The 21,245-nt window shown below is 37.5% G+C and overlaps 1 protein-coding gene across 4 annotated transcripts in view; it reads left to right on the forward strand.

The window, feature by feature from the left end:
• Positions 1-15,391, forward strand: part of LOC109060713 (copine-5-like) — a 77,626-nt gene extending 62,235 nt beyond the window's left edge. For all 4 annotated transcript variants that reach the window (XM_042762233.1, XM_042762234.1, XM_042762235.1 and 1 more), the window contains 7 exons: positions 2,225-2,271; positions 2,401-2,582; positions 6,735-6,862; positions 7,829-7,931; positions 12,183-12,240; positions 12,761-12,834; positions 13,394-15,391. In XM_042762233.1, coding sequence (XP_042618167.1) covers positions 2,225-2,271; positions 2,401-2,582; positions 6,735-6,862; positions 7,829-7,931; positions 12,183-12,240; positions 12,761-12,834; positions 13,394-13,582 — 781 coding nt within the window. In that variant the 3' untranslated portion in view covers positions 13,583-15,391. The remainder of the gene's footprint in view (positions 1-2,224; positions 2,272-2,400; positions 2,583-6,734; positions 6,863-7,828; positions 7,932-12,182; positions 12,241-12,760; positions 12,835-13,393) is intronic.
• Positions 15,392-21,245: the final 5,854 nt, after the last annotated feature.

A 21,245-nucleotide genomic window follows, 5' to 3' on the forward strand; every position in this document is an offset into this window, starting at 1 on the left:
ATTGTGTAAAATGTCATTGAAGAATTCATAAGGGGAATCTAGCCTTAGAAAGACACAAGAAATACAAAACTACTCCATTGCAGAGACGTGTGTGTTCCTGAATCAAGTTGCAGATTAGTAAATTTACGAAAGGTAGATGGCATATTTAATTTACACACACACACACACACACACACACACACACACACACACACATACACACACACACACACATATATATATATATATATATATATATATATATACACACACACATATATACATACACACATAATATATATATACATATACATATACATATACATATATAATGTCACTGCTTTTTGCATTCATTGGATCAAAAGTGTTAATTTGTCATGAATGTAAAATACATCTGTCTGCACTGTTGCTAATGTGACAGTCACAATCCCATCATTCTATATCATTCTATTCTAGCTGTTTTTTCACTCCTATAGATGACATTCAGAATTCCACCATTAAGATAAATGTTCTTCATATAAAAGCTCCGGTCCAAAAGCTCTTTAATTTTTTTTGTCTCCACCAAAGTAGCTGTTGAGGTCCCCGGTATAATGCTGATTAATGCACTAGTCCCGACTTTGTGCCTGGGGATATTAGTGATAATCAAAAAAATACAAAAAACAAAAAGACCTCAAGATGGGCAGAAAAAAGGAATGAAGATAAAGGAGCATAAACAGAGCTTGTTAATCACCATTGTGCTGCTCCCTCTGCCTTCCTCTTAATGTTGTGCTGAGTTAAATAATAATATAAAATGGCTGGTAAAATGGGTTCAGTTTTTTGGTCCTTACCAAAGGTCTTTACATAAACACAATACCCTTGTTTTGTATGAATATGATTTGGCCTGAATCACTCATTTGTGGTCATGTTTGCAGATGTACAGTGGATGTTTAAAATACATAATTACTCTCTGCTGACCCATCACTGATGAATCAGCTCTTAGGAAAACATCTCACCGCAGGGGTTACATATGAATGACAGCTGTAGCCGCCTGCTGATAAGAGCCTGCTTTGAAATGTTCCCCCTACCCCCATTTCGTTTTTGTGTTTTACTCACTTGCATCAGAGGATGATTTCTTTGTCTGTGTGGAAATGTTTTATAAATATTCACTGACCTCATACTCCATGTTTTCCGAGATTCTCGTCCAGAGCTCATTTCTCATTTACACTGAGAGCACAGCAGAGTTCATGCTGAAAAGGGAATGCCATTGAGATTCAGATAGTAGATGTCATTATGATATGTTTCAGTGCTTCAGATGTTATCTGTACAAGTGTTCTGCACTCCCATCAGCAGCAAAAAGTTGTTTGTTCCCGTATAATCCGTTCCATTGTGCAGGTGTTCAGATTAGCCATTTGTTTTCTGTGGGCTCAGTGCTTTCTGTTAATTTAAATGGAGATAGACAATAGCAAACTAAACTCTTGTAAAACGTAAAAAAAAAAAAAAAAAAAAAAAAAGTCCATTTAGATGTTTTATGGCCATTTAAAAATGCCCATATTAGAATCTGTAACAGATTTTGGTTTATTTTCTTTTAATTTCAATTTATTTGTATAGCACTTTTCATTAATTTGATTTGAATGAAATTGTCATTCACAGGACTGTTATTGAAAAGACTCGGATGCTTTGATGTCCATTGAACTCTAGCTATCAGAATCAGTGGGTAATCACTGGCTCCATACTGTGTCCGGTGAATGTACTGTCCTCCAGCCAGTCTCTCTGCACGATAAGCATCAGTAATCCAGGACTAAGCTGGAGTTCCCACTGAATTCAGTATAAAAACAGTTGTGAACAAATCTTTGATGTTTGGTGGTTTTGTATGTGGAAGTCTTCCTCGACTACTGTTCTGAGACCAGTTTCACTGTTGCCCTAATTAAAAAAATGTGGAAAAAGAAGTGGGTTTACACAGATGTTGGATCTGCCCACCAAGCAGAGTTGATTGTGAGGAACGTCTGGCTTCTGAGCAGGAGGTTGGCTGTCTGCCTGTCAGGTGAGAGAACCACACAATGCAGGGCTGGAGATGGTAATTACACCAACCTCTTGAACAGCATGAGTGTTTTGAAGCTGGAAATGTGATCTGTGCCACAGTTTGGGGTGAATCAGGATCCATCACCTTTGTTGAGTCTCACCGTCAGGTTCTCACATCTGTAATGTGTGAAAAATTTGGCTTAAATTGAAATGCTTTCATTCTTACTTTCTCTCTTTGTCTCTCTAGCACTCAGATCCATTTCACAGTGGCCATTGATTTCACTGCGTCGAATGGTAAGGTTTTTTTTTTTTTTTAAGTTGATTGTGTTTCCTGTTTTGGATTTGTTCTCCATGCTGTCGACCAACATGTCTGAATAAGAATTTAACCTTAATTTATGATCTGTCCCTCTCTTTAAACCCTAGGGAACCCTTCTCAGTCTACCTCCCTGCATTACATGAACCCCTATCAGATGAACGCATACGCCATGGCATTGAAGGCCGTGGGAGAGATCATTCAGGACTATGACAGCGATAAGATGTTTCCTGCATTGGGCTTCGGAGCCAAAATTCCTCCTGATGGCCGGGTTTCCCATGAATTTCCCCTGGTACCTTTTTCTAGATATGATAGATTATTTGGATTTCACAGCTAGCTGGCACATATCCAGAGTCATTTCTGTTTGAATTCTAAAAAATACATGCCGTGTTTTTCAAACACTCTGAATATCGTTGCTTTATCCTTTTTGTGAAATTTAATTTGTGAGGGTATGTATGGTTGTTTTGAAGTATTTATTTTGTTGTTTGCTCATATGTTGATGATATCGTAATTAGAAATGCTTGGTTATATCTGTGTAATGTGTAAATAAGGCTCTCCTGACACTCCTGCTTATTAACTTTACCCAAGCATTCATGATGTTTGTGTGCCAAACCGTCATCTCGTTGAGCATTTTGAGTCTCTTAATTAGTTTTTGCCCGCTCTTTCTCTTTTTTCCCCCATCAGCTACTCCTCCTTCCACCTCTTTTTCCTTGTGCTAGAACTTAGGATCATGACTATTCATTCTTGCTGCTTCACTCTTCAAATATCACTGTCCTTAGAGCATGAATAATTATCTGAAGATCAATCATAAAATACTGAACAGATTCTGAGATCCCTAAGGGTGAAATGCTAGTAAAAGTTTTGACACTAGGTTTGACAAATATGAAATTTGCAAAATGGGATTTTAGTATGCAGAAAGAACCCGTTTTTGGTTGTATGACACTTTTTCGGCTTCCCTTCATGGGGAAGGAAGTACAGCCTCTGCTGGGCCTTCTTGACAAAGGAGTCTATGTGGAGCTCCCACTTCAGGTTCTGAGAGATGGTGGTGCCCAGAAACTTGAATGACTCCACTGTTGTTACAGTACTGTTCATGATGGTGAGTGGGGGGAGTGCAGGGGGGTTCCAGGGGGGTTTTGAGTGTGTGTTCAGCTCCAGGCTGTTAAAACGGCACCAGACAGCCAGCTCTATAACCTCCTTTCTGTAAGCAGACTTGTCTCCATCCTGGATGAGGCTGATAAGTGTGGTGTCATCTGAGAACTTCTGGAGCTTAAAGGAGGGGCCTTGCTAGGTGCAGTCGTTGGTGTACAGGGAGAAGAGCAGTGGGGAGAGAACATATCCCTGGGGGGCACCAGTGCTGATGGTGCGGGTGCTGGATGAGAATTTCCCCAGCCTTACTAGCTGCTGCCTGTCCGTCAGGAAGATGGTTATCGACTGATAAATGGAGGTGGGCACAAAGAGCTGAGTTAATTTGGACAGGAGGAGGTTTGGGATGATAGTGTTGAAGGCAGAGCCAAAGTCTACAGACAGGAACCCTAACATAAGTCTGTGGTCTGTCCAGATGTTGCAGAATGTAATGCAGTCCCATGTTGACTGCATCATCCACAGACCTGTTTTGCTCAGTAAGCAAACTGCAGGGGTCCAGCAAGGGTCCAGTGATGTCCCTCAGGTGGGCCAGCACCAGTCTTTCAAATGACTTCATGATCACAGATGTTAAAGCCACAGGTCTGTAATCATTTAGTCTTGTAATTTTGGGTTTCGTTGGGATGGGGATGATGGTGGAGCGTTTGAAGCAGAAAGGGACTTTGCACAGCTCCAGTGATCTGTTGAATATCTGTGTGAAGACGGGGGCCAGCTGGTCAGCACAGGTTTTTAGCAGTGGCGACTCGTCAGGGGAGGTGAAAATGAGAGGAGGACTATTTAATGTAAATAAAATTCACAGTTCATTTCAGTTCATGTCTCAGAATGTGTATTTTTTGTTTGTAATTTCACCGCTGTAAAACCATAACATGTTAGTGAAGTTGGAAAGTGCCGAATCTGCTGATGTAATTACAACAGCTAGGTGATAGAGAAGGGGAGGGGGAGGCCGGGGCAGAGCTGCTTTTTAGTGCGTTTGTTAGTTGGTAAAAATTATTATGTAATCATCATGGGTTGTTTTCTTCGGTGATGAGTGTTGTTGAGATAATAATCATAGTGGAGGAGGGAATCCTTTCTGATGTTATCAAATCATCTCCCGTCTCCCGCTGTGCTGATAATGATCCAAGTACTTATGAGTAGCAATACTGAATATTTGATCACTGACAGATTTACCAAGCTGTCATTCAAACATTATATATACAAATTTAAAAAAAGGGAAAACACGCCTAAGCTGGATATAGGCTACAGCAGTCGGCTCAACAGGCATCTCTCCTTTAACACAGACTTTTAAGAAGGGATGGATGTTTGCTTCAAGTGATAGGCCAGGTACTGTAAGTGATATTATATTATCTTGTGTGACGTTTTCTTTACATTTCTGACTAAAAGCAACCAAAAACCCATTTTAAAGTGGGTAAGCAAATAATAATAATAATCGGCATGGATCCCAGACCAATACAATTAGTGTGCCTCCTCTTTTTTAAGACCCACGAGCCGCCACTGGTTTTTAGACAGGCTAGTGTAATACCATCTGGGCCTGGTGCTTTCTTTCTCTTCTGTTTCCGGAAGACCCTGACACACATCTTTTACACAGACCTGAAGTGCAGGAAGGGGGAGAGGGGGGCTGCTGGAGGTGTTAATAGATAATAATAATAATAATAATAATAATAATTCATTACATTTATATAGTGCTTTTCTGCTTTTCTAAGCACTCAAAGCGTGCTACATTGTGGGCAGGGGGGTATCTCCTCATCCACCACCAGTGTGCAGCATCCACCTAGATGAAGCGACGGCAGCCATAGTGCGCCAGAACGCCCAATAAACACTAGCTTATTTGTGGAGAGGAGACAGAGTGTTGAAGCCAATCAGTAGATATGGGGATTGTTAGGAGGCCATGATGGTCAGAGACCAATGGGTGAATTCTGGGATTTTTCTAATGACCACAGAGAGTCAGAACCTCAGTTTAATGTCTTATCTGAAGTACGGTGCTTTTTGACAGTATAGTGTCCCTGTCACTATACTGGGGCATTAGGAGCCACACAGACCACAGGGTGAGCACCCCCTGCTGGCCTCACTAACACCTCTTCCAACAGCAACCTACTGTAGTTTTCCCAGGTCTTTCCTCCAGGTACTGACCAGGCTAAACCCTGCTTAGCTTCTGTGGGCAACCAGTCTTGGGCTGCAGGGCGATATGGCTGTTGGCATGATTTGTGGAGAGAAGGTCAGAACAGGTGTGGGGTGTGTGACAGTGTTTTTCAAACCTGCAGTAAAACTCATTCAAATCGTCGGCCAGTTGTTGATTCTCTATAATGCTGGAGATGGTGTCTTGTAGATGGTAATGTCTTCTAGTCCTTTCCACACTATTGTAGGGTCATTGGCAGAAAACTGGTTTCTCTGCTTTTCAGAGTAGTTCCTCTTAGTCACTTTTTTGCTTGTCTATACAAGACTCTGTCCCCTTTCCTGTAGGCATATTCTTTGGCCTGACGGAACTGTCTGAGTTTTGCAGTGAACCACGGTTTGTCGTTGTTGAAAGTTAAATAAGTTCTGGTAGGGATGCATATATCCTTATAGAAACTGACGTATGTTATAGAATCTGTGAGCTCGTCCAGATCTGTGACAGCAGCTTCAAAAGCACTCCAAACAACACAGTTGAAGCGACCATGTAAATCCCGCTCTGCTTCATTAGTCCATCTTTTTATAATCCTTATTACAAGTTTAGCTGATTTTGGCTTCTAGCTGTAGGTCAGTATAAGATGAACCAAACAATGATCAGAGCTGCCTGTGGGACAGAGTGATATGCATCCTTTATTGTGGTGTAACAGTGGTGCAGTATATTACTGACTCTGGTAGGACATATAATGTGCTGTCTGTATTTTGGCAGTTCAAGTGTGAGGTTTGCTTTATTTAAGACCCCGAGAATGATTATTGATTATTATGAATGATTAACAGAGTCTGGGTGTCTAGGTGTTGTCCCGCCTCCCACGCTTGCACGTCTTAAAATGCTTGAACAGTGCCGCTGCTCCGCCAACTGCAATGTTCAGTAAAATGTCAGAGTAATCAAAAACCGGTAGAAGATTGTGTGGTGTGTACTGCCGAATGCTCGCAGTTCATCACTGGTAAAACTTACTGTGTTTGAAAAACAGAAAGAAAAAATCAACAAAAAAGTAAAGAAAACAAAAAAACAACTTGTGAGTTCCTCACCGAGGCAGCCATACGCGGCGCCATCTTGAAACAATCAATCTAATCTAATCTTCTGATTTGGCTTTGACAGTAGAGGCACAGTATTGATTGAAATCTGTTGTTCTTTTTGAAGAATGGTAATGTAGATAACCCATACTGCAATGGGATGGAGGGCATCCTAGAGGCCTACCACGAGAGTCTGAAGACTGTCCAGCTCTACGGACCCACCAATTTTGCTCCTGTCATCAACCATGTAGCAAGGTAAGAATCCGGAACTTCGCTTGAGGGCAAAAGATTTTCCTACACAGATTTTACAATGTGTTCAAGTTGGTCACAATAATTTGTCACTCAGCAAAGTGTCACTCATTTACTCATTCACTCATTTGTACTTACATTTAAGCTCACTGTTTAAGGTGCTGCTTCTGTTTGCATATTTTTTTAGGCTGTCCCAGGAACTAATGTTTTAAAGCAAATTTTGACCTTAGATTAAAAAATAAAATTGTCAGATAAAAATTAAAATAAGAAATTAAACCATATTGTGTCATAAAGTCGCAACTGTGCAAAATAGTTACAAATGTGATACATAGTCATAATTGTGAGAAACAACGTAACATATGAGATATAACATTGCAATTGAGAAACAAAGCTGAAACTGTGAGAAAAACTTGCAATTATGAGAATGTTGCAGTTGATAAACAGTCACTGTATTTTGGGAAACAGTCAGAATTGTGAGATATAAAGTTGCAATTATGAGACAATTGTGAGCTATAAAGTTGCAATAATGTGAAACAAATTCATAATTGTGAGCAAAAGTACAAGAAGCCACAACTACAAGAAAAGAGACGCACTTGACTTTTTCCGTATTCTGAGGCAGACACAGGCTTCTATATACATGAATACTATAGCTAATCTGGTAGTGATTGTACGTATTGTTATTTAACATATAGATGATTTAACAAGCATAAAATATTTGTTTCTTGTTGCTGTGACCGTGTGTGGACCTCAGAGAGGCCAGATCTCCTGTCATAGCTTCTGTAAAGTGTTTTGCATCATTTGCTAATTTTTTCATTATTCATCCTCCATGTTAAAATAAACAATCAACGGTACCAGCATGAAGAGATTTTCATATTTGGGTTATGGTTCATTTGGGTGATTTGGATCATAACTTTTTCTGCTAATATGTTTGTTAATATGAAAAGGTGACTGTGTGTGTGTCTGCACACACAGATATGCTGCAGCAGTTCAAGACGGCTCACAGTACTTTGTGCTTCTCATCATCACAGATGGTGTGATATCAGATATGGCTCAGACTAAAGAAGCCATCGTCAATGTGAGTTATCCTTGACCTCTCTCTCTCTTTCTCTAGCCTACTGTCCTCAAAAATAGTTTGTCTCATCATACTCTGGTGCATTACAAGAGCCCCCCAGGCAAAGCCTAAGAAGAGTTAAGGTACTTTTTGGGTCTTCCGGAGGTCCTCTCTGCACCTAATGGGATTCATCTGTCACCGTTGCTATGGTTACCCAGCAGACTGGATTTAAAGGGAATTTGCGACTGTTTAGTCACATTATTAAAACAGCCACACCTTCCTTTTAAGATCTTGCCTGCTGCTCTGTCTCTTCTTCACCCTCTACCCATGATGCTTTGGATCTTGGTTCTCGGTCACACGGTAAACAATTCTGCACTGACTGATATGGGTTCATGCACTTTGAATGACTGAACACTTCATGTGCATTATTCATTTCTATGCCCTGAGTGATTTTTATTGAAGCCCGCTATGGAAATTCCACTCATGTGCTCTTTTTTTGTTGGTCTTTTTAAAATAATTAGATAAAAATGAGCACTTTGAAGTGTTTCTCATATCACTCTCTTACTCTGACTGCTGATTCTCCGCACTCACAGCAATTTGGCCTTTTAAATATATTCTAGCTTAAGTAGCTGAAGCGAAATGTAGGTTAATTCCATGGACTGAATGGTCATTGGTTTTTGTCATCACTAATTTTGACCATTGGTATTTTTCGAACAAGAGTAATTACTCTGTAATAACCATTTCCTGTAATTATTTTTGTCTTGGTTCCCCAAAAAAAAAAAAAAAAAAAAAAAAATCATCTTCAAATAAATAAACTTAAGAAGCAAAAGTTAATTTTTCCCACTCCCATTAACTTTTTTTTAAGTCCCCTAGATCTGTATTCTTAGACCTCCTGAAGTTAAATGTTTTTCTAAACTTTATTTGGAGGGCTACTTGTGCACAATGCACATTTCTTAATATTAAGACTAAAATGTGTTTTAATGCCACTATTGATGAGGATTGTTTGATCTAATATCGGTTTTTAAATGCAAGATATTTAAATTGTGTACTTGCAATAGTTCCACTTTAGCACAATCAAATATACTTAAGCATTTCTTTAGTTGGACTTCAGGACTACTTCTGCAAAAGCAGAATGCATTAAGTACTGAATGAATTTAGCAGACTTTTAGTATACCAGTTTATTATACCAAAAGTACAATTACAGGGTATTTTATTAAGTACATAAATATGTAAATGTAGTACTGAATGAATTTTTCCAATTTAAATAATTTTTTCTTGAAATGTATTTTAAAAATACCTTTAAGATATTATTTATTTTTTCTCTAGGGTTGCCAGTTTTTTTTAGTTGTAATTAACTTTGTTAGAAATATGCCATCAACTTCAAGATATCTGAGTGAAAATTCTTTTTCAGTTTTTTTATTTGTTTCAGTGTCATATTTACAGAAAGTGAAAATTGTTTCTGTTTTTATTTTTTCAGTGTATATTTAAACATACAAAAAATTATGTATTTAATATTTAATAAATCTTTTAAATGACTCCAAAGAAGTTTTAGAATCTAAGAATACACTGAAGCCAAGCAAGGGTGTATGTGGCTCAGCGGACAAGAGAACACTGTAATTCACAGAGTTTATTATAGGCTAGCTGCTAATATGTCACATCACATGATTCACAGTAATCTGCACTTATTTCATGGCTGAGAGAGGTATTTGAAAAAAAATAAAAGAAAGTCAGGAAACTAGAGGGAGAGGGAAAGTACACAAACAAGTGTGCAAGAGAGATTTCGAGAGAATCACTTGAAGGAAAGACCTACAGGAAATAGAGCAGTGAATACATGAAGTGTGTGTGTGTGTGTGTGAAATGTGTTTGTTTAGACTCATCTTCCCAGCTCTATTTCTTTCAACACATGACTGCCTCTGTCCCCCGTGAGCATTTCCGGGAATGCTGACCTACTTCCAAACCCATAAATATGTTTTTATAATCCTTGCCCATTGGCACCAAGCACTCAATGTCCTGTCTGCACAATGAATACAGACAGGGATGGACTGGTAGACAAAATCAGCCTGGATCCAATACCATCCCCATCACAACACAAGTGGATAGAATAATTATTGCCTTTGTATTAGGGGTATAAAGAAACACATATTCATAACAAAAATTTATAAGAGATATAGGACAATACAGTTTATATTGATATACTTTGGTGATATATTAAGAATTTCAAACTAACTCAGCATACAGTTTACAGTGGCTTCTTCCTCCTGTAAGTTGGCTGTGATGCTTAATGCATTTGAGACATGATTTCCAGAGCTCATAACTTTTTATCTTTTATTCTATCCTTATCTGTAAATGTTAGAAATTCATTGGTGTGTTTGATTTGTATGCTGTTTATTTTATTTGTAGCTTGTTTTTTTTAGTGTTTAAATTCTTCACTTAAGGAGCACGCACACTGCTTTTCTCACACACACACACACACACACACACAAACATGCACATATTTATATATATATATATACAAATTAATATTAGATGATGCCAACCACTCAGAAGACCTCAGATGATGCCAATCCTGAAACAACATACAGAACTACCAAATTTAGCTAGTTAGCTAGTTTGATTGCAACATATAATAATTGCTATTAATAGTGTTCATCATCTGTTTGATTACGTCTATAATTGATTTTTCCATACATTTCTGCCATACAGTATGTACATTAAATGTCACCACTGATAAGCTACTACTAAATATATTGTAGAAATTAAATTTTCTGAAAAGCTGCTTTGCAAGAATTTGTATCGTGAAAAGCGCTATACAAATAAACTTAAATTGAATTGAATATATTATTAATTGAAGAAAAAAATAGAGCTAGTAAATCAGAGTCAGTTGACTGTTAAAACCAATATAAATATATGTTATTTGTTCATAGTGATTTCCAGTATATTTATGTCTGAAATTCTGAAAGAAGCAGTCAGCTGATTCTGCTTTAGTATTGTTGACAATTTATGGAGTCCATCTTTTGGTTTCCCACATAAAGCTCAAGGGTTATTGAAGGAATCGATCTCTGAATCATAGTAATTAATGATCTAATTCACTCATTTGGTTTGATTAGCTTTCCAGGCCCCACAGTTTATTGGGTGTTGTGTTTGTGTGTGTGTTTGTGTTTGTGTGTGTCTATGTGTGTGTGTGTGTCTGTGTGTGTGTGTGTGAGTGTGTGTGTGTGTGTGTGAGAGTGTGAGTGAGTGAGTGTGTGTGGCTCTTTTTCATCTTGTGTGATGTGTTTTTGTGTGGCCCCTGGTGAAATTCCAATTCTAACTCCATTACAGCCCACAAACTTATCATTGTGACTGAGGCTGTGTGTCCAGCCAGCTTTATTTGTTAAATTATTCATTCCTCTCAACAGGCTTTCACAGGCCCTCTGGGGGTACTTTCAAAATTCAAACCCTCAGGAGCCTTTAAAATTTCTCTCATTATATATTTGACATATTAAAGGTATATTGTAAGCTCTTCAGATAACATTTCATAGAAATTATGTTTTCCCCTTGTATGTATTTCTTGTATTTTAGTCTTTTTCAGCTGTGATCATGTGTGTGATGCATTAAATGCAATTACTTTTCATTTCGAACCACTGGGAAGTCACTTTGGGGAGAAAGTGAGTTTTGTTTCTCTGAATGTCCTGTGGATTTCTGGTTATCCGTTGTCACTGGTAAGCAGCCTCTGAGCTAGCTCAGTACAGACTCACTCTTTACTTCTCTGATAAAGGGGTTTTGACCTGTCAGTCAGGCATCGTATCAGGAACAGGGACAGTTAGCATAGGAGAGAGAATGTTGATCCAGGAGGGTCTGAATAATGCATAACTTTCACCTCACTGTACTGTATGTGAAAAAATCACACTGTCAAAATCACAGTCAAAGTCCTAGCGTTTTTTCAAACATGTTTTTTCTTAACATGTTCCAGAATAACTCAATTTCTTTTGTTACCGCTATCAAAAACTGGCTGTAAAACTACAGAATAATACAGTAAAACTGCTGTAATATAATAATACCAAGCCAATGTAAATGAAAGGTATAATTTTCTTCAGATTATTATTATTATTATTTTTTGGACTGTCCGATGTGTTTCTTTGACTAATCAAATTAAGCATAATCTTAAATTTAAAACATATAGGTTAGTCCACCATTACAGTAAATTTGAATAATCTTATCAGACAGGAATTGGATTATGTCAGAGCATGTGAACTGTTTATCATGACGTATAATTAGTCTTCTCTGTTTTCTCAGGCAGCAAAATTACCTATGTCCATCATTATTGTTGGAGTTGGCCAAGCTGAATTTGATGGTAAGACCTGAATCTAATCTTATTTAGTTTCATCTTTATATCTTCTTCTATATCCTCATTCTCTTTTCTGTTTAATTAGATGTAGTATATGTCATGTACTGCAATCATAAAAAGAAAATTTACTGCATAACCCTTTATTGCTTTTTTGTATTGTACTCAGCATCTTCCTAACTGTTTCTTAACCATCAACTCAGCTATTAATAGTATTCCCATATGGAGGGTTAAAACTTTAATGCATTAATGCAACTTCACAGTTTGCACTCATGTAAAGTAGAGATTCTGGATGAAAAGTCACCTAATTGGGAAGGTTTAGGGTTTCGGACTGATAAGCAGATGTCAACACGCAGATCTCACAGCTGTTCAATATAATTAGCATGTCCCACCATCTGCTATTAGTATTTGTGTTGGGCCTTTCATAATGTTCCAGCAAAGAGGTAAATGTTGGTGTCATGCTGGGGCAAAAGGCTCCAGATTGTTTTATTGGCTGGAGGACAGATAACATGATGATCTCACTTTTTAGCCATGGTAGAACTGGACGGTGACGATGTAAGAATATCCTCCAGAGGAAAGCTGGCAGAGAGGGATATTGTACAGGTTCGTATCTCTATTCATGTTTGTATGTTTGTATACACACACACACACACACTATTTGGTGGTGACAAGTGGTCAGTTAATCAGAAACAAAACAATGACTGAGTCACAAATCATTCACTCAATTCATTCAAAAACACAGATTCAGTCCAGAACACCATATACGCATGCACATACTGTATATATATATATATATATATATATATATATATATAATATGCACTCATCTTAGCAAAATATTTATGTAGCTTAAGCAGTGTCAAATTAATATAATTGTTTGGGGAAGTTTCTTAAGGATTAACGTTTGGTGACCTACATTTACAGGCATCTCAGATTTAGAGAACACTGAGACATCACACTTGAAAAAAATAACTCAAGCTAACAAACAACAAGGCTTGTGCAGCTTGTAAATAATGAAAGAATCTAGAGTATTTTAAATGAAACAATTAAGTTTACATGGGTATATCAGTTAACTACACTAAAAAAAAAACAAGAGGAAACGAATCAGGGAATAAATAAACACCTATAACTAACTACATTCTAATCTGATCTATGCCTGCAGTTCGTACCATTCAGAGACTACATGGACAGGACGGGAAACCATGTCCTGAGTATGGCACGGCTTGCCAAGGATGTCCTGGCCGAGATCCCAGATCAGTTAATCTTATATATGAAGTCAAGGGGCATCAAGCCGAACCAGACACCACCAGACTACAGCCCACCTGGGCTCAGCCCAACCCCCACCGTATGAGTTTATCCAGCCTGCTGAAAGAAAACAGGCGATGTTATGTCACCACCGATCTGGATCTCATTCAAAGCCAGTACAACTGATTCAGTGTGAGGCATCTAGGAAAGCGGATGGTTTCAATCCCCAGTTTTTTTGGATCTAATACACTGGAGAAATTGAAAACTTTGTGTTCTGGAGTTTGAACTGTAAAGGACGGTTCTAATAGGTTTGTGAGTTTGTTTCCACCCTCATAATTTCTTTACAAATTAGCCAACACTATGAAAATGTATAGTTTGGATCAGTCTCATTCAGATTCATACGTCCAACTGTGCTTAATATATGGAGAAGATCTGCGCAAGCAATGCAATTTTCTGCTTATTTAATATCTCTAGCATCTCAACATCTAAAAACGCTATAACACGTCAGCATGGGAGGACTGTGTATTATATTAGGAAAATCTTCCTCATATCCACCAGAGGAGGTAAACAAGAGCATCACTAGAAAGTGTGATTTAAAGATAATAGTGAAATTGTAAGTGGTTGTTTGAAATATTATACCCTGAATGGGTCATTTGTTTAGTGAAACTGTTTGATTTGTTTCTAGAATTTGTAGATGGTTTGTTTTATGGTGGTTTTATTTTTCCACAGGGTTTTGAGGAAAGTCTTTTTAGTACAAAGTAATATTTCCCACTGCGGTTTCCCATTCATAGCTTTTAAGAGCTATGATAAACAAGATTTTCTATCCTTAAGCATGAAATCCAGGTAAAACCAATTGTACATTGCATTAATACATTGTATTAAATGTATTTACATACTTTAGATGAAATCAGTTAAGAAAAATCCAGTGTAAAAGTGAAAAGCACAAATATTTTCTTAAATCTGTAAAATTTGTAAATGTTAATAAGTGGTCACAGATTCAGATTCATTACACTGTAAACAGACTGAAATTTCAGTCACAATTAGCTCTCAAGAACACCAAATTTAATTTCCAGCACAGTTTAATTTGTCCCTCCAATTCCTTGCTCTGGAGCTGGTATATCTTGATATTGTACAGCAGCTCCTCAGTCACGTGAGCTATCAGGGGAAACATGAGAGATTCCTCATCGCTCGCTGCTAAAGATGATTGGGGATGAGGCAGTGTCTGCTGTTTTTCAGCAGCTCCCCGTGTCCAGCTTGAACCTTTGCCCTCTCATTTCCGGGATTCTCGGTGGAGTTTAAAACACTTTTCTATTCTTCACCCTGGCAGGAATTATTTTACCGCTTTCAAAAGATGAAAGACACATTGCATGCAGCTGAAATTGCATTACCCACAGTGCAAACATAATGCCATTTTGTTTAAATGTTCTACCTTTGAATCATTTATAGCATTGGCATACTGACAGGATAAGCACTGAACACAATTAATTTAATAAACTTGCCTTACATGCAGTAAGTTTACATTAAAGGTTGATAGCAAGCATTAAATAGAAACAGTATTTTATATGCAGTATTATTACTAAGGAAGCGCATATTGATTTCCTTTCTAATTTTACAACCGTAAAAGGTTTAAAATATTCAGTTAAGTCTCAAAAAATGTTAACTATAAGATTTACTCATTTAGAATACATAGCCTTGTATACAGCCTCTTTTGTCTGAGGTCCATTTTGAAAATGAATAATAATCACTATTCTCAGACAAATCTGTATGTATCAGTAAATACTGACTGTCTTGCTTTTTTTGGACAGCAGGGCCGTTTATACTTGTTCTTACCCACAGTTTTGATAAATTTTCTCCTTGTCCAGTAAATTTTGGCATCTCTGCTTGTTTGTCCCAAGTTGTACCAGTGTTTTAGTTTAACAACATCTATCTGTTAATATAATGTAGATTATGAATTGTGAGGATTATCTGCATTTTTTTTATATCTCCACTGGTCCTCAAACTACAAATTTATAAGTGAACACAGATGTTTACAAAATGTGATTGCCTCCTTTTTAACCCACTTTTACAACATGAATGAGAATGTTCTTTCACAAAGATTGTTCAATTTAGAAAATCTGCTCCCAGATTAGAAGACAATGTTTTTAAACACACCTTTCTTTTACCACAAGTTATTAGCACAACTAGAGTTATTGAGAATGAAAATTTTGTCATTAATCACTTACCCCCATGTCATTCCAATCCCGTTAAAGCTCTGTTCATCTTCGGAACACAATATATAAGATATTTTGGATGAAAACGGGAGGCCTGTGACTGTCCCATAGACTCCCAAGTAAATAACAGTGTCAAGGTCCATAAAAGGTATGAAAGTCGTCGTCAGAATACTCCATCTGCCATCAGACGTGCAATCTGGGTTATATGAAATGAATGGAACACTTTTTGTAAGCGAAGAAAACAAAAATAACGACTTCATTCAACAATTACTTTGCTTTTCCATATGCTGCGTATGCTCTTCTGTATCCTCCGTGCCACAAGGATGCGCTGTTTTCTTTCAAATCAAAGCTAAATACACGTAGAATCCTTGTGGCACGGATGATACAGAAGAGCATACACAGCACAGGGTGATATGGAGAGACACAGAGGAGACTGTTGACAAAGGAATTGTTGAATAAAGTCGTTATTTTTGTTTTCTTTGCTTACAAAAAGTGTTCGTGCCGCTTCATATAACTCAGATTGCACATCTGATGGCAGATGGAGTATTCTGATGACGACTTTCATACCTTTTATGGACCTTGACGCTGTAATGTACTTGGCAGTCTATGGGACAGTCACAGGCCTCGCAGTTTTCATCCAAAATATCTTAAATTGTGTTCTGAAGACGAACTAAGCATTTTCGGGTTTGTGAACAACATAGGGGTTAGTGATTAATGACAAAATTTTCATTTTGGGGTGGAATTACACTTTAAGCCTGGAAAGTAAGCATTGGGTGAAAGGGTCTGTTTGAGAGTGTTAACAGGTGAATTGATTTCAAAGGATTATTTACTCTTCACTGGATATTGTTAATGGTTAGTTAATAACTACTAAATAATAGTCCTTTCACTGTTAAGAAGAACATTATTTTTCATGTGATTTTTTTTGTTTTTAAAGTGTTTTTTTTTTTCCCCAAGGGGCTTTCTATTGTATTGTTTCTCAAATGTAAACCTGGAATTTCTACTTGCATAAATGTAACCTTTTTTAATCCTATTTAATATTTATGAATGCATTGCTGCTAGGTGGCTTGTAAATCTGAAGAACAAATTACAAGCATCCTGAAACACATGTATATCACGATCCAGAGAATGTTAATGGGTTTATTTTATGACATGGTGTAAATTTAGCAAATACAGTTATTTCCCCACTATAATAAAGGCAGTAAGTCATATAGTGCATAAAACCATTGCAAAGAGGTAATAGTAGAAAAAGTGTAAATTATGTGTTAAAGATATGGCTCTTGTCCAGTGCCAGCATTCCCTCTGTGAGATATGCATGATTGTGCCAAAATGGCAGATGGGTTCAGTGACAAACTGGCCTATTGCTCTGTGTTTAGCCTCTGCTGCTCACCTCATAACTGAAATGCAGAGCATGACGCATCCCATCCTTGCTGGATTCCTTTTCCTCCCCCCTTTTTCTCTTCTTCTTTACCTCTTTTTATCACAGTCGATATGCATGGTGAGCTATTTCTAAAACCGAACATAGAACATTGCTGTTGTCATTCCTGTGGTCTGTGAAATTGGTAATGATTGCCTTAAAAATGAAAATGAATAAAACAATGACAATGTTTTTCGAGAAGATCAGAGAGATTTTTTTTGTATGCATGAGTTTCTTCTTCATGAATAATCCATCAGTTACAAACTGTTGCAGTCTATTACAAACCGAAGCAGCCTTTAATGGGAGAGCAGAGAGATTTTCTCATTAATTCATGTTAGATGCCACGGCTTGGCCCTCCGGAGACAGGTGTGCATTTACATAAGTATATTCGCTTTCCTTTGGGTTTGTCACATTCATTCTGAGCGATTAGTCACTAGTCTCTCTGGTCACAGTGTTTAGATGATGTAGCTAGCTACATGGGTGAGTTTCCTCTCCTCAAAGGGTAAAAATACCATTAAATATCATTAGCTAGTCTTTTGTTTGTTTTTGTTTTCATGTGCTGATACTGCAAAAGTTCCAATCTATGCTGTGTTCATTATGTTTACTTGCTAGTTTCTAAATGCTAAATGATTGCTATTTAGTGTGTGGTCAGTTTTGATTAGGCTGAAATAGACTGTTCTTTAAAACCTGTCAACTTCATTTGAGAACTTTGTTTTTTACAGTATGACTGAGTGACACAACGACCTGATTTGAAAACCGCCGAAAGTCTTTCATTTAGTGGCGCGCGGGCAAGAAAGGAATGGGTCTCCCCAATCTTTTGTTTTGTTTTATTTAATTAACGCTGAATAGGCTAAATAATATTAGTTACTGGCAAATTAAGCATTGGCCGTTAAAGGGCTTTGCAGAAACGAGTCATAGCTCCACTTATGTTAAAATGTCAGTGGTACTGATAAAAGCGCTATTAGAAAGCATCTCTAGATTTGTTTGTTAGTGTAGCTATCATGCTTTTGTCTGTCTCCATATCAGTAGAGATGTAGTAGGTCCCCTTATAAGACACATGGCTAAAGGGAGACAGGTCTGAGGTCATCAGCATGCTGAAAACACTAATGCTCTTTGTCAACATGCCGTAAGCCAGCCTGGCTTTTAAAACACAATACAAAAAGTCACTCCAGTGAAAAGCGTGAGCCCGAAATAGAGAAACCAGGGAACATTTTCACAAATGCCATCTGAAATCTGGGGCATCAGAAATCTAGAAGAAATCCAGTCCTCAGACACATTTCATTGCACCTAATAGGCTACACATTTTTAAATAAGTGTGCAGTGTACAGTTTTGATATTCATCTTTGTTTCATCAATACAGAAGTAACAACACCTTTTGCAGTTTATTCGAGCTGATCAAAATAATCTCCCCGAAATGTGGAAATGGAATAAAATAGAATAAAATTTACATATTCACAATCAAAAATACACGAATGAAGGATTTTTGTAAATATCTAATTTGCATGTTCATTTCAGGCATATTTTAGACAAATAACAGAATTAATTTGCAAGTGCAGCGAGCAGTAAAAGTTTTTTTTTTTTTTTTCTTCTGCTCGGAAAATTTGACAGACTTGCCACAAGACATTCACTTTACTCTGAGGAAAAAATAGAATAACCTCATGCATCCTGAAAAAATATTTGCAGTAAAGGTGCAGCTTTTTCATAACATAGTGATTTTATTGTTTGTAATTGAAATTGCAATACTGGAAAATTATGAGAGATAGTTTCCAGAAAAATAGTGCCCCGGCCACCTGCTATCATTTCATACTGGATGCAGTGAAGTGAACAGCTTGGAATACCAGAATGTCAAAAGAAATTTGAAGGACATGACAAAAGTTTTTAATTCCTAAAGTGTGCTTGATCTCCAGTTTGACACTTGAAATGTACCAAATATAATAACACTGGTGCAACAATAATAATAAAAAGATCAGCAAAACAATATCAAGTGAAATGAACAGAACATGTTATACAATATTTTTTGAGCAATTTAGTGTCTTCATCTTAATACTTGAATATATTCTCTGCTTTGGTCTTTAATGCCATTTAAAAATAAAGTTGTTCTCTCTCAATTGCGTATGCACCCGAACACACATACATACTCTCCCTCTTTTTCTTTCTCATTAAGCTGTCTTGGCTCTTGGTGTAAAGGGAGGGACACCCTGTCCGGGGCACATCAAAGGCTTTTGCAGTACCGACAGGGGCTGATGAAATGCTCCATGCCTAATTTAAACCTCCAGGAGCACCACCAGAACATGTCTCAAACCTCCCAGTAAAAGTCACTGTATGGATGGCCTACTTCAGGAAGCAGGCTCAAATCACATGAGACTTTAATTCTGGCTATTCTAATACTCTGTCTTAGAGAGGAAAGAACTGTATTACGCTTAGGGTGATGACGCTCTATCCAGCACTGCAGATGCTGACCAGAGTGATTTTGTGAATTGAGATCAAACAGTGATGGGAAGTTCAGAAGAGTATCAGAATCAAACACATTTCCAGCTGCATTTAGCCCTAGATTTACTACAGTATATCTCACAAACTCAAATATAGTTTCTGCAGGCTGAAGCTTTTCAAAGTATTGCCATGATAAAGTTCAACAAAAGTTACGTTTAAACGATATCACACAAACCAGAGTGATGTTGTGAATATCAGTGAATTGTTCAGGCAACTGATTCATTCTAAAAGATTCATTTAAGTATGAAACACCAGTTTTTTTCTTGGTGATATGCAACCTTTCACAATTATTCAGCATGATTATGGGTGTGATATTGACTATATGCAACTGTTCAATTTAATAATGTTATAATTTAGTATCTTACATTAGCAATTGTTTTGTCTCTTTTTGCTTTGCCAAAGAAAACAGTTCAGAATAAACAGTTCTGCACCTCCAATAAACTCAGAGTAATGGAATTTAGTTCCTGAATGAATCAGTGTTTTTGGACCAATCGACTGAATGAATGATTCAGTGGAGCTTGCTCATCATTTGTTTTTTTTCCTAAAACAATCTGGTTTTGATATGAGTGAATCAGTGAGTGATTCTAATGACTCATTTATTAAGGCAGTCATCATGCACTTTACTTGTGTAGCAATGTAACTGCACTAAAAATCCCAACCGCTATTGAACATATTTGAAGACTGATAGGAACAAACACAGACAAGTGGAGTGATACTAACAATAAAAAGTCCCAGTGCTGTTACTGAAACACTGCTTGGCCAATCAGATTTAAAGACCGGAACGGTTGTTGTTACCTGTTTATGTGGATGGACAAATGGATAAGGATTAAAAATAAAAATCCACGACACTCAGAAAATATAATCCTACTCCTGCATTACATTCTGCTTTGTTTATTTCTGTTTGTTTTTTTCTGCTCCTGCAGACACAAATGTCAGAGGCTTTAATCGGTCAGCAGGGGTTCTGCTGCAAGGTTGATGGGCTCGAGGTCAGGCAGCTGCATCTGTGTGAGAAAACTGCATAAAGGTGCTGTCATATGAGTGAAATTTCAGCAGGATTTTGCAGGCACAAAGGGCCTTTATCTGTTGTCAGAGGTCTAGCAATGTATAAAGCTCACACAGAATCACTTTCAAACCATGCAGTTTTCTGCTAGTCAACGCAGCAAGTTCATGCAACCAAAGTGTTGTAAATACCTGTCTGGGGAATAGTGGTAAATGTAATCAAATGTTAATGTGTGTGAGCTTGAGTGAGTCTCCGTGTATAAAAAGCAAATTTGGTTGTTATATTCTTACTCCACACCAGCCATCAGTCAAATCATAAATGCTCACTACTGCTGCTGTGAAAAGTTGTTCCTAATCAATGCGCAGCCCAGATAACAAAGTCAGACTTGTTGCTCATTCAAAACTTGTTAGGTACAAAATAATTCACTTGAATCATGAAATAACAGGATTTGATGTTGATAATGGTATTACTACCCAATCCCACATTTGACCATCCAGTGACAACACAGAAGGTCTGACTTGATAACACATTTACGCTGATAATTCTATCACTGGCTGTGGTGAGTCAGTCTATTGTTTTCCTTTTGGCGGTTGAGCCAGCGGTTGGCCATCAATCCAGGATGTTATGCTGCTGTAAGGATGCCTGTGCTGGATCA

The sequence above is a fragment of the Cyprinus carpio genome, chromosome A8 (genome assembly GCF_018340385.1).
Source record: "Cyprinus carpio isolate SPL01 chromosome A8, ASM1834038v1, whole genome shotgun sequence".
Lineage (NCBI taxonomy): Eukaryota > Metazoa > Chordata > Actinopteri > Cypriniformes > Cyprinidae > Cyprinus > Cyprinus carpio.